The 14,975-nt window shown below is 40.6% G+C and overlaps 1 protein-coding gene across 1 annotated transcript in view; it reads right to left on the bottom strand.

Annotated features, from left to right (window-relative positions):
- Positions 1 to 7,894, bottom strand: part of ern1 (endoplasmic reticulum to nucleus signaling 1) — an 84,346-nt gene extending 76,452 nt beyond the window's left edge. The window contains exon 1 of the mRNA XM_043715094.2: positions 7,757 to 7,894. Within this exon, the coding sequence (XP_043571029.2) occupies positions 7,757 to 7,822 (66 nt within the window). The 5' untranslated portion in view covers positions 7,823 to 7,894. The remainder of the gene's footprint in view (positions 1 to 7,756) is intronic.
- Between the last annotated feature and the right edge of the window lie 7,081 nt (positions 7,895 to 14,975).

Here is a 14,975-nt window from a genome sequence, read left to right as displayed (position 1 = left end):
GATGTAATTATGACGTCCTGCATATATCTGACAGTTGATATTGTCAGAACAGTCATTCTTTGACTTGAAACAATGTCAGTGACCTCAAACATGACATTTGAGAGAAACACCAACAGAATATAAAATGGAGGGAGGTGGGTGCAGAGCTTAGGTAAAAGCAAAGGGAGAGAGAAATTAAAAGGGAACATATCCACACTAAAGAAAGTACAAACAGATTACTCCCAAATTGCAATTTTCAGAGGGATGCCATCGTCCCCATTTTTCCTAGAAACCTGCTAATGAAAACACAATTTAAAATCTGCTGCACAAGTGAGTGTGCACAAAACTCAAAGGCTGACACAAATGTACAAGTTGGCCAAGAAATCTCACATATACACCAAGTACTTAAGGCCAATTAGATTTTTTTTTTACTGCCTTCTGGTAATGAATTGACTGCACCAAATGTAACAAAATAACACTGAGGGAACACTACGTTAAGGTCTTGTATTAAGTTGGCTCAAGAATTCTCTACGATGGGAGGAGTCAAATGCTCACCACTGGGCAATGTAATGCTTGGTTAGGTGTTTGCTTCTGAAATCAATTTTATCACTTACATATAATCAGAGTATCATGTTCCTTTCTGTCTCCAGCAGGACTGTATGTGCTCAATAAGCTGTACCACAGAACCTCCTTTATGGCCAATAGGTGACTTTTATTGCTGATAATATTTTTAATCAGTTTTAAGAATAAACTATGTTGACATGTAGATCTGACATAAAGAACCAATTTGAAAGAAAAGCCAGTTTGAGTCTGAGGCTAAAAGAATTTAAACTTTTAAAAAAACCTTAAATGAAGCTGTTTAGCTAACTTGTAGTGTCTGAGGCGAGATACTAAGATACAATTCAACCACAAATGAACTCTCAAAATGACCAGACGGCTATGCCTCAGTACAGACCATGATGACTACATAATTAGCACACAACCCTGAAAGCCACTTCAAGGACTAATGGATCCTTAATTTTACAAGGCAGCAAACAGACCAGTGACACAATGAACAAATTAAAAATTAAGCAATAACGGCACCATAAGTATCTAAATGACAGATCACTGACAATTCAGGAAGCTATGACACAGATGCAAGAATATCAGCTCTAACCCTCGATGCCAATCAAGACAAATGTTCACTTTGTGACTATGCAGTTATAAGATGCAAGAAAACAGACAAGCACTTCCAAAAGAGGGAGAAAAACTGACATCAGTTACCAAAGGCTATTTTCATTACAAACAGTTAAACTGCAGAGCACACAAGCAGAATACCAATTAAATAAAGGGTAACTATAAAATACTGTGGCACAGAGGGTTCGGGGTGTCCTCCTACATAAATCATAAAGTTAGCATGCAGGTACACTAAGTAATAAGGAAGGCAAATGCAATATTAGTCTTTATTGCAGAGAATAAAGTAGGAAACTCATACTAAAACCATAAAGATCATTGGTGAGACATCTCCAAGAGTACACCATACAGTTTTCTGCTCCTTATTCAAGGAGAGATATATTTGCAATGTCCAACAGGAGAATAAAAGAAAGTTCAATAGGTTGATTCTTGAGGTGAAAAAATTGTTTTTGGAGGAGTGGTTGAATAGATTAGACCTATACTCATTGAAACGCAAAAGAATGAGAGATTATTTTACTGAAATGTACAAGATTCTGATGAGACATAAAAGGATAAATGCTAAGAGGATTTCAAACTAGAAGGGGACAGCTTCAAAATGAAACATTCACTGAATTAAGACTAAGATGAGAAGGAACTTTTCTCTTATAGGGTAGAAAATCTTTGGAATTGTCTTCTACAGACAGCGGTGTGATAGGGTCATTGAAGGTTGAACTAGATAGATGTTTGATCTGCAAGAGTCAAGGGTGCCAGTGGTTGGGAGAGTGGTGACAGAAGATGGTGGCAAATAAGCAGGAAATTGCTGTAAAGTAAGCCATTCAGCCCATCAATCCCATTCCACCATTTTAGACCTTGGCTGATCATCTCCTTAATGTCATTTTCCCCTGCATTCTCTCAATATTGCCAATGCCACTAGTCTCCGGAAACTTATCAATTTTTATCAGGAATGTGCTCTCTGAAAGGAGATTTCTAAAGATTCATCACCCTGTAAACAAATAAATTCCTATTCATCTCAGTCTTAAATGGCTTGCCTCTTATCTTGAGATTATAGCCCTGGGAAACATCTTATCTGTAGTCCATAACTCCTGGTCAGAATCTTCTAAGTTTCAATCAGTCAATCTCTCAATTATTGAATCTCCAGAGAACATGGGCCCTGGTTTCCCAATCTCTCCTCAAGGTAATCCCACCGACGCAGGGATTAACTGGTGAAATGCCGTTTCAGTCCTTGCTTAAGTAAGGAGGCCAAAACGACAGACAGTACTGCAGGATGGATTATCATTAAAGTTCTACACAGCTGCAGCAAGACACTGTATTCACATCCACTTGAAATTAATGCCAATACTGCATATATCTACTTGTGCTTGGCACCAACATTCTAGCTTTCAGTTTACTTATCAACGAGGACACCACAGCCTTTTATGAACATTAGTAACCACTTTATTTACATTATACTCCATTCGCCATGTTCTAGCCCATTCACTTAGCCTGTCCAAGTCCTCTTGAAGCTATTTTGCACCCTCATAGCTTACATCCTCACCCAGTTTTTGTCATAAGCAAATTTGGAAATATTACAATTAGTCCCCACATCTAAAAATTTAAAATGATTGTGAACAGTTGTGAACTTAGCATTGATCCTTACAGCACCATACTGATAATAGCCTGCCACTCAGAATAATCTATTTATTTCTACTCTTTGCTTTCTGTCTATTAACCAATTCTCAATCCATAACTGTATATTCCCCTAAGCTCATGTTATCTAATTTTATTTATTAATCTCCTGCGTGGGACCTTATCAAGAGCACTGTGAAAATCCAAATGTGCTTCTTTGTCTATACTGCAAGTAACATCCTCAGTAATCTCCACCTTTGTCAAATTATATTTCTTTCATAAATCCATGTTTTCTCTGTCCAATTCTGCCATTTGTTTATAAATATTCAGTTACATCTATTATAACAGATTCTGACATTTTCCCCACCAAGGATGTTAATCAATAGATTTGTAGTTCTCCTTTCTCCTTCTCCCTCCCATCTTAAACAGCGGGGTTACATTTACCATTTTCAAATGAGCTGGAAACTTGCCATAAACTATCGAACTATCTCTACTGCTACTTCTTTCAACACTCTGGGTTGAAGCTGATCTTGTCAAGGACATTTTTCACCCCTCAAACCAGCTCATCTTTCAAGTACTACCACTAACGCCTCAGCTAAATATATGGATATATGGATAGTAAATGTACAGATCTGTATATACGAATGATTACTCGATCTCTGTATGCAAAGAAATGGAATGTTTACGTATGTATGGCATGACCAGATCATCAAAATATTTTACGAATGAAGTATATTTTTGAAATTAAAAAAATATTTCAAGTACTACCTCTTTTCAACTCTTCAGTATACAAATCCCTTGTCACCTAGTGTTTCAGAGAGATTTTCTGTATGCTCTGTGAAGACAGATGCAAAGTAAATACTTATTTTCTGAACGTCGATTTTCCTGCTCCTCAGATGTTGCCTAACCTGTTGTGCTTTTCCAGCACTACTTTAATCTAGACACTTATTTTCTCTGTCATTTTCCTGTTCTCCACATAAATTGTGCAGTTCCCACTTTATCCTTGCTGATCATTTTGTTTTCACACATTGTTAAAAGCTTTTTCAGTCCCCCTTTATATTTCCCACTGGCTTGCATTCATATTCTCTTTTCCCTTTCATCATCTGTTTTTTGGCTCTGCTTTACTGGGCCCGAACTTGCTTCCAATCCTCGGGTTTACCATTATTTGACATTTTTATCAGCCATTTCCTTTGATTTAATGCAATATTTAATTTTTATTAAAGATGACTGATTCACCCTTCCCTTGGGTGTTTGTGCCTTAGAGGAATGTATATCTGTTCTTGACCTTGTAGTGTTTCTTTAAATACTAGCCATTGCCTAACTACTGTCAAATTGTTAAGTGTGATTTCCCAATTAACCCTCACCAACTTCTCTATCATACCATCAGTTCCCTTTGGTCAGATTTTAGGCCTCGGCTTCAGACTAAACTAAGTCACATTCAAATTTTATGCTAAATTCTCTCATTTCACGGTCACCATTTTCTAAAAGATTAACTACAGGAAGGTAATTTATTCGCTTTTTTCTCATTACACAACACCAAATCCAAAAACAGCCTAAGGCCTAGTTGCTTTCTCAACATACTGTTCCATAAAACCATCTCGTACATACTATAGGAATTCATCTTCCACTGCATGAATGTTGACTTTGTTAACCCAGTCAGAGTTTTGTAAATTTAAGTCAATTATTACTGTATTATCAATGTTACATGTAGTTTGGTATTCTATAAACAACACTAATTTTTGCTTTCCTTTGCTGTCTTAACTCTACCCAAACTGATCTAAAATTCTCTCTTACTAACAGACTGTTGTCATCCCTTATTAGGGAAGCTACCCCACCTCCTTTTCCATTTTTTTATACCACATCTGAATGGAGATAGCTCTTAGATATCCAGTTCCAAATTGAATCACTCTTTAATTGCTGTAATGGAAAATAAATAATATCCATTTACCACAGTTTGAACATTGAAATCTTCAATCCTTTTGCAACTGCTATATACATTGAGATAGAGTGCCTTTAATCAGCTTTTTTGACATTATTTTCCATGTTGATCAGATTTGATGCTTACCAGTGCTTTATCTTTCCTCTATTTTTTGATTATCTATCTGCGTCTTTTTGCTATCTTTGTTTCCCTCAAATCCAAGCTCTTCTTAGGTAGGAAAATGTGAACATATCTAGTTTAAACCTTCCCCAACAGCACTAGCACATTCAGTGGACAGTTTATTTTCCACTCCAGAAGAAAGTGAGGACTGCAGGTCAGGGTTGAGTGTGTCGTGCTGGAAAAGCACAGCAGGTCAGGCAGCATCTAAGGAGCAGGAGAATTGACTGTTCAGGCATAAGCTCTTCAACAGGAATCCTGATTTGGGGCAAGAGCCCTTCCTGATGAAGGGCTTATGCCTGAGATGTTAATTCTCCTGCTCCTCGGATGCTGCCTGACCTGCTGTGCTTTTCCAGCACCACACTCTCAACTGTTTTCCATCCTAGGGTCACTCAGAAAATCCCCACCACTGTTTTAGGGGAGAACAATTCAATACATCAGCAATATGTGACTTGTATATTAATCATAGCGGGTTGGCAAGACCATTAAGATGTAGAAGAAGTAAGCCATTCACCCCATCAAGTTTTCTCCACCATTCAATGACATCATAGCTAATCTGATAAATAGAGTTGAACATTTCCTGCCATTTTTCCGTAACACTTGATTCTCTTAGCAATTATAAATCTGATAATCTCAGCACTGAAAATACTTAATGACAGAGGCTCTACAATCCTCTGAGGTAAAGTGTTCCATATTCACTACCCTCAGAAGAAATTCCTCCTCTTCACTTTACTCTAAAAGAATCCTCCACTCCTATGATTTTCCAGCCTCTCCAAAACTAACCTGTCAAGTACCCTAAAAATCGTACTGGACTTGAAACATTAAAACTTTAACAAATGCTCTTGAGTTTCTCCAGCACTACTTTTATTTCAATTTCCAGTATTCACAGTATTTTTGATTTTGAGTTGGCCAAAAATCTTGTATGTTACAATAGAGAGTAACCATTATTTTTAACTCCAATGAGTACAAGCTCAACCTACTTAACCTCTCTTCATAAAATAATCCCTCCATAGTTGGCATCAACCTAGTGAACCTCTCTTAACCGGTCTATGACCAGCTGCAAACTCTGTTGTCACAGTAACTACAGCATGGAAGCAGACCCCTCAGTCCAAATCGTCCATGCCGACCAGATATCCTAAATTAACATAGTCCCATTTGCTAGCATTTGGCCCATATCCCTCTAAACCTTTCCAATTCATATACCTATCCAAATGCTGCAATTTTACCAGCTTCCACCATGTCCTCTCACAGCTCATTCCATACATGTACCACCCTCTGCGTGAAAAGATCGCTCCTTAGATCCCTTTTAAATCTTCCCCTCTCACCTTCAACATATGACTTCTAGTTTTGAACTGCCCTAAACTAGGGAAAAGACCTTGTCTATTTACCCTATCCATGCTCCTCATGATTTTATAACATCACCCCTCAGCCTCTGACGGTCCAGGGAAAAAATAAGCCCCAGTCTATGCATCCTCCCCCTATAGTTCAAACCCTGCAACTCTGGCAACATACTTGTAAATCTTTGCAGAGCCCTTTCAAGTTTCACAACATCACAATATCTAATATGGAACATTTGAGATGAATACATACTAAAACATTCCTCTAAAGCAGAGAGACCAGAACTGCACACATGATTCCAGAAGTGGCCTAACCAATGTCCTATATGACTGTAACATGACTTCCCAACTCAATGCTCTGATCAAGAAAGGCATCAACACCTTCTTCACTACAGTATTTGTCCTCATCACTGGCCTCCCGTTTATTTCTGTGTCATCCACAAACTCGGCTACACAGGCCCAAATGAATGCATTCGCAAGCATGTATTGATGAAGGGGGTGGGAGAGATGATTTGTAGCTGCTTTAGTTGGGGGATGCACCAAAACAAAACACCAAGGATTGTTCAGCAACACTTCCCTCCAGTGTAACTAGCAACACATCGCGAAGCACATGAGCAACAATGTTATAATTTAGAGATGCTGGTGTTGGACTGTGGTGTACAAAGTTAAAAATCACACAACACCAGGTTATAGTCCAACAGGTTTAATTGGAAACATTAGCTTTCGGATCGCCGCTCCTTCATCAGGTGGTTGTGGAGAACACAATTATGAGACACGAACAAACAATCAAGGTAATTTTCAATGTATCATTTCAGTTACATCACACTGTAAACTTTTGCTATGAATTCTGTGTATTACAATCTGATACTCCACAACCATCTGATGAAGGAGCAGCATTCCAAAAGCTAGTGCTCCGAGTAAACCTGTTGGACTATAACCTGAAAAATGTGTTGCTGGAAAAGCGCAGCAGGTCAGGCAGCATCCAAGGAGCAGGAGAATCGACGTTTCGAGCATAAGCCCTAGCCTGGTGTTGTGTGGCTTTTAATAATGTTATAGGTATACTTTCACCTTACAAGTCTCTCTCTCACACACACACAGTTCCATCCGAATGGGGCCACCATTCTAGAGCTCCAGACACACCATCACCTCATCAAGACAGCCAGAGAAACTGTGCAATGCTGGTGATATAACAAGGTTCTAAATAAACTAAATCGAATCCTTAACTGAGTGAATAATGAGGGAGGGATGAGCTTCAGAAGGTTACAGAGATCTCCATGCTGATGTTTAAAGATTTCTGCACAAGTACAAATGCAGTTAAATAAAAACCAACAGACAGACAGCCCGATCAGGTGCACAATGTTTCATTCTGAAGTGTTTCCTGATGAAGACATGACTCACTCTTCCATTCCGGCCGAGTGCACGTGAGTTTCCCCGGCCCAGGGCAGCTTTTCACCGGGGGACAAGGCAACAGAGGCCGGGGCCCGGGGCCTGGAGCCCGGGCCTATGCCCCCACCATCGGGCCTTGGCTGTTATCCCCCCCACCACCCTACCCACGGCTCACACTCACCGTCCCCAACAACAGTGACAAGCCGATCACCAACAAGGAGAGCCCGGGAGGCCGCGATCCGGCCATGACCGACACTGGTACCGCTCGGCGATCTTCCCCCAGTCCGGCCCTCAGCCTCGGCCTCCTCCAGCACCGCTCGCCGGCTCCCTCCCTCCCAGTCTCCCGGCCTGCACAGGGGCGGGGCCACCGCGCCGTCAATCACCCCGCAGGAGGCGGAGCCAACGGAGCCATTTACCCCCCGGGAGGGGGGTCACTGTAATGTCAATTACCCCGTGGGAGGGGGGTCACTGCAATGTCAATTACCCCCTGGGAGGGGGGATATCCGTGTTGTCAATTACCCCCGGGAGGGGGGATATCCGTGTTGTCAATTACCCCCGGGAGGGGGGTCACTGTAATGTCAATTACCCCCGGGAGGGGGGTCACTGCAATGTCAATTACCCCCTGGGAGGGGGGATATCCGTGTTGTCAATTACCCCCGGGAGGGGGGATATCCGTGTTGTCAATTACCCCCGGGAGGGGGGTCACTGTAATGTCAATTACCCCCGGGAGGGGGGTCACTGTAATGTCAATACCCCCGGGAGGGAGGATCTCTTTTATGTCAATTACCCGCTGGGAGGGGGGTCACTGCAGTGTCAATTACCCCCTGGGAGGAGGTCACTGTAATGTCAATTACCCCCGGGAGGGGGATCTCTGTATTGTCAATTACCCCCGGGAGGGGGGTCACTGTAATGTCAATTACCCCCGGGAGGGGGGTCACTGTAATGTCAATTACCCCCAGGAGGGAGGATCTCTGTAATGTCAATTACCCCTGGGAGGGGGTATATCTTTATTGTAAATTACCCCCCTGGGAGGGGAAATATCTTTATTGTTAATTACCCCGGGAGGGGGGTCACTGTAATGTCAATTAGCCCCTGGGAGGGGGGGATCTCTTTAATGTCAATTACCCCCTGGGAGGGAGGATCTCTGTAATGTCAATTACCTCCTGGGAGGGTGTATATCTTTATTGTTAATTACCCCCCTGGGAGGGGAAATATCTATATTGTCAATTCCCCCAGGAGGGGGGGTCACTGTAATGTCAATTACCCCTAGGAGGGAGGATCTCTGTAATGTCAATTACCCCCTGGGAGGGGGGTTACTGTAATGTCAATTAGCCCCTGGAAGGGGGGGATCTCTTTAATGTCAATTACCCCTGGGAGGGAGGTTCTCTGTAATGTCAATTACCCCCTGGGAGGGGGGGGTCACTGTAATGTCAATTACCCCCGGGAGGGGGCATCTCTTTAATGTCAATTACCCCCGGGAGGGAGGATCTCTGTAATGTCAATTACCTCCTGGGAGGGGTATATCTTTATTGTCAATTACCCACCCTGGGAGGGGAGATATCTATATTGTCAATTACCCCCTGGGAGGGGGTCACTGTATTGTCATTACCCCCGGGAAAGGGGATATCCGTGTTGTCAATTAGCCCCTGGGAGGGGGATCTCTGTAATGTCAATTACCCCCTGGGAGGGGGGATGTCTGTATTGTCAATTACCCCCTGGGAGGGGGTCACTGTATTGTCATTACTCCCTGAGAGGGAGGGTCTCTATATTGTCAATTACCCCCTGGTAGTGGGGAGTCACTGTAATGTCAATTACCCTCTGGGAGGGGAAAAATCTGTAATATCAATTAACCCTTGGGGGGGGGTATCTGTATTGTCAGGGAGGGAGGGTCTCTATATTGTCAATTACTCTCTGGTAATTGACAGTGGGGAGTCACTAATGTCAATTACCCCCCTGGGAGGGGTATCTCTGTAATATCAATTCCCCAGTATGTTAGCCTTCATAGTGAGAAAGATTCGGGTACAGTGATGTCTTGCTGTAATTGTAGGGCATTGGTGAGACCACACATATTTTTGGCATCCTTAAGAAGGATGTTCTGACTCTAGAAGGAGTGCAATGAAGATTTATGAGACTGATTCTGGGATGGCAGGACTGATAATATGACGAGAGACCAGATCACTTCATACTACAATGACTGGCAGGTGATACTCCCAATGGCACGGGAGTCTAGAACTACTGATTATGGTCTAAGGATACAGAGTAGGTCAAGGACCAAGATGACAAGAAATTTCTTCATCTGGAGGCTGGTGAGCCTGTGCAATTCTCTACTTGGAAACAGTTAAGACCAAAACAGTGAATATTTTCAGGAAGGCATTAGATATAGTTCTTAGAGCTAAAAGGTATGGAGAGAAAGTGAGAATAGGGGCTGAGTTGGATGATCAGCCATAATCATATTGAATAATGGAGCAGGCTGGATGGGTTGAATAGCCTACGCTTGTTCCAATTTTTTACATTTCTTTCACCTACATAAGGTGACACCAGACACTGTGGGGGACACGCATACCCTGTGTCCATCAGTTTGCTTTTCATTCCTCCGGCTCATGAAAGTGCACAATCCGAATAACCTATCATTTCAAAAAGGATAGCAGTCTGGAGTTTGACAGTTGTCCCAAAAAACAACATAAAAACAATTAAAGCGAGTCACAAAGGTGGATCAGTGATCGGGTAGCAGTAGAGTAGCTACCAGTGGTTAGGAATCATGAAGAGATATCAGTGGATTAGAGCAGATAGAAATGAGCACGAGCAGATAGCAGTGAGCAGGTAACAGTGAACAGGAGCAGATAATATTTGGCTGGAGCAGATAGCAGTGAGCAGGGAGATGAGGCAGTGGATTGGGCAGATAGCAGTGAGCAGGGTTATGGTGACACTCTGTCTGCCTGCCTTGGGTTGAATTCCAATGGCTGTGGGAGAACGCTGTATAGAGGGCATTAAAGCCCCATTGAAAGGCAACAATTAGTATCCAGGTGGAAAGGCCATCCATGGGTATTCTCATATCCCAAACTGAATTGGGCAGAGGCAGGAAAGCAGAGGTTGCTGATTCTGCACCCTGCAGCCCAAAATGAACTGCAGGAACTCTCATCCCAAAAATGCCACCTGGATCTGTGACTACCAATCTGGCAATCTCGACTTTGTCTGTGCTTTGTTCAGCAAAGGCCAAGCAATTTCCTGATTTCCAATAATCAGTCCTTTTTGTTTGTTACAAAACTGCATTTTAACATCACAATATTTCACAGGTTAAAATACTTAAAATAACTAGTACATTTAAAGTTTAAAAGAAGAAAACACAAAAAGTAGGTTCATTGTGTCTTTTAGTAACTCTCAATTAATATGATTTCTGACTTACAATTGTGTTTAAAAATGATAAAATGAGGTTTTAGTTTTCATTTGTTCATTTAACCTTTTTTCAACTCCAGCACACAGTTTTGTTTGAATCAGCCAACAGGTTTCAAATAAATTCATTTTGGTTTCTTGCTCTTTATTTTTAACCACACGTCACTAATAGCTCTCAAGTCTCTATGATATGTCATTTCTCAAGCAAAACTTAACCATGGATTTCAGAATACGAGTAATTCCATTAATAGAAAACAGTTTCTCCAAAAGATATACAAGATTTTCTAGAGGGCTGAAAGTATTTTGAATGCACAAGGTTTATTTATTCAATTGTAGAGACATTTGAAATTTTAACTCATCTTTTCACCCACTGAAGCTGCTTGACCTGCTGAGCATTTCAAATATGTTGGGCTTTACCTTCAATTTCCAGCATCTGTTATTTTTGTGTAGTTTTGATTATTTTGTCAGTGTAATGTTTTCAGGAAGGCATAAACCACTTTTTTATGCTACAGGAAATGTTTATTGTGTATATCAATAAACCAATCTGAGGCAGGATCAAAGATAAAGGTTTGCAGGTTAAATTCAGGAAGGTAACAGTTCTGGCTTTGTCACATGTTTTATAAACTGAAGTAAATGTCTTAGATTGTAGTAACAGCATTTATTTAAAGCTAATTCTGTCTTGAAATACTTGATTTTATAATATGTTTTACTTTTTGCAATTCAATTTTATTAGCAAAAGGAGCTTTCAACTAATTGATATTTTGACAAAAGCTGACTCCACTCGGGTTTGTATTTAGTCAGCGTAAGTACATGTTACACAGAATACAATTAGAATACAATTGAATGGTTTCCAATTTATGGCAGTAAGAAAGTCAAATAAAGTTTTTTTTGTCTGATCCCCAGAAACAGTTTCGAAGTAACTTCAAATGAAACATCTGTGAACAGTGTGAACAGATGTCATCAGTTTCACAGCTTCTTTCATTTCTAGTTTCAAAAATAGTTTTGCTTTACAGACTGAAACTCTGCAGTTCTTCATGCAGGAACACATGAAAACTGAATTGAAAGTTATTTTCCTACGTATGGGAGTCTATCTAACAGGGATCACAGAAAAGTAGTTTTATTATCCTGGTGTTAAATTATTGTTAGAACCCTCGCTGATTTTTCATTATTTTATTTTTATTTTTCACCATTTTTAGTTTGGAGCTGAAAGCTAAAGTGACCTTAAAGCTGTAAGCAGTAACTCCTGTATTTTGTTTTAGAAAGGAGAACAAGCAAACTGTTGTTTATTTATGAGGTGAAGCCTGGAAGATATTTATATGTTTATTCTTGCTAAAAGTAGTCTATAGATGTTTTGACTCCAGAATGGCCTTATGCTCAAACAGCTGGCAGATATTAGAATGGAAACAGGAGCCTCATTGGGAGAGACAACCAGACCAACATGTAGAAACCAGAGCTTGAACTGTGTTTAAACAGGATTGTGCCTGCAAAAGCTATACGATAAAAATTTGAATGCTCTCTGGTTGTCCTCCCATTATCAACTTATTGAAAGTTCAGAGAACAAGAATCTCAGTTATAAGAATTAAATAAATATTATTTGGAGGCTGCTGGAAGCTATCTGCACACATTGATGTCATTAGAAACCAAGCAACATACAATCCCATGTGTTTTGTGTGGTTATGGATTCTGTAAGCAATATAAGTGAGCTGATCAGTTAAATCATATTATTTTTCTTCTGATATATCCCTTGACTGTGTCTCTGTTTGTCGTCTATGAGAGTAAGGGGCTAGAATCAAAGAAGATTGGGTTTAAATCATAGACATTAATTAAATTACCTCATTGTTTAACTTTGCTCTGCTAAAGCTACTGCATTATTAATAAATGGTTAGTTTTTTGCTTAAGCTATAAACCTGACATCTTGTATCAGTAATTTACAAAGTCTGGTACTGGTTATTCAATAAGTCTGGTTATGAACCATTGTGGTCAATTTTAAGACTCATTGTGTTTTTAATTTCACTGTGTTGCAAATACAAGGAGAGGGAAGCTTGTTTGATTTGGCTTTCTCCATGTTGTAAAATTACACCATAAATTAGGTTTGGTAGCTTTATCCTAAGTAATTAAAGTAAGTGTGCCAATCTGTATAACCATGCTATGAGTCTCCATATCTGCTTAGTGGCAGGTGCATGTCAAATAAATTTGGAATGAAGACTAACCAAATTAATTTGGCAAGTAATTTCAAAGAGAAAGACACTTTTTTTAAACAATTATCTAATTGTTGCTTTAATATCTTGTTTATATAGGGAAATAAATCTCATCAATTTGATTTTGTATTTTCTTCCATTGTGGAGAATTAAAAGATACATCATTTCTTCATTCTTGAATTTAGTTTTGTGAAAAGGTGTATGGAGCAACACCAAAGCTCAGGAATCTGGCTAATTGATGTTGTACAGGAGAGATGTTAGAGATGAGAGGTGAGAAAGGAATTGCTCATCAGATGAAAAGTCTTTCTACTAATTTGTCCGTGAATTACAAGACAGATGAAGAGCATAAAAATTGAGTTGTAAACATCACTGAGAACTTTGAAACAAATGATAACTTCTCCAGGAGGGGCCAGTGATTTGCCTCCATGGGTTTTGTCCTTTTCCTTCTGATGGAATATGGGGCTTGTTATAATGAGAGTGTGTTGAAAACAACGGGTCAACAGGAGAACAGCATGTGCAAGGGCTTTTCCCATCCTGTTTCTTACAATAGTTCAGCTCCAGTTGTCAGAGACATGGCCAACTCTGGTATTAAAGTCCCCAGAGAGAGGATTTTTTTTTAATGGCAATGAGAAAATATAGAAAATGGATAGCACAGAAACAGGCTATTTGATCCATCAGCCGATAAAGAGCTAATCAGCTTAATCTCCATTACCGACTCTGATTTAAAGCCTTGTAAGTGACAGCACTTTCCAAGGTATTTGTTTTAAATCCGATGATGTTTTCTGCCCCAACCACCCATTCAGGCAGCTAGTGACACCACCCTCCAAGTAAAAAAAATTATCATTTAACTGTTCTGAATTAAAATCTCCATTTGTCTTCTTAATTACAAAGTAATTTCTAGCTTTCTAAACTTTTGTTTTTGGGATGTGAGCATTGTTAGCCAGACAATAGACAATAGGTGCAGGAATAGGCCATTCTGCCCTTCGAGCCCGCACCACCATTCAATATGATCATGGCTGATCATCCTTAATCAGTATCCTGTTCCTGCCTTATCTCCATAACCCTTGATTCCACTATCCTTGAGAGCTCTATCCAACTCTTTCTTAAATGAATCCAGAGACTGGGCCTCCACAGACCTCTGGGGCAGAGCATTCCACACAGCCACCACTCTCTGGGTGAAGAAGTTTCTCCTCATCTCTGTCCTAAATGGTCTACCCCATATTTTTAAACTGTGTCCTCTGGTTCGGGACTCACCCAACAGCGGAAACATGTTTCCTGCCTCCAGAGTGTCCAATCCTTTAATAATCTTATATGTCTCAATCAGATCCCCTCTCAGTCTTCTAAACTCAAGGGTATACAAGCCCAGTTGCTCCAGTCTTTTAGCGTAAGGTAGTCCTGCCATTCCAGGAATTGACCTTGTGAACCTACGCTGCACTCCCTCAATAGCCAGAATGTCTTTCCTCAAATTTGGAGACCACAACTGCACACAGTACTCAAGGTGTGGTCTCACCAGGGCCCGGTACAGCTGCAGAAGAACCTCTTCGCTTCTATACTCAATCCCTCTTGTTATGTAGGCCAGCATGCTGTTAGCTTTCTTCACTACCTGCTGTACCTGCTTTCCTGCTTTCTCTCTCCCACCTTTCTTAAAAAGTGGTACAACATTAGCCACCCTCTAATCCGCAGGAACTGATCCCGAATCTATCGAACTCTGGAAAATAATCACCAACGCATCCACGATTTCTCGAGCCACCTCCTTCAGTACCCTGGGATGTAGACCATCAGGCCCCAAGGACTTATCAACCTTCAGACCTA

This window comes from Chiloscyllium plagiosum, unplaced genomic scaffold, assembly GCF_037043375.1.
Source record: "Chiloscyllium plagiosum isolate Xiang-an unplaced genomic scaffold, Cpla_swu_hap1 HiC_scaffold_25, whole genome shotgun sequence".
NCBI classification, from domain to species: domain Eukaryota; kingdom Metazoa; phylum Chordata; class Chondrichthyes; order Orectolobiformes; family Hemiscylliidae; genus Chiloscyllium; species Chiloscyllium plagiosum.
Note: the sequence above shows the minus strand (reverse complement) of the source record. Positions and strands in the feature narration are given on the sequence as shown.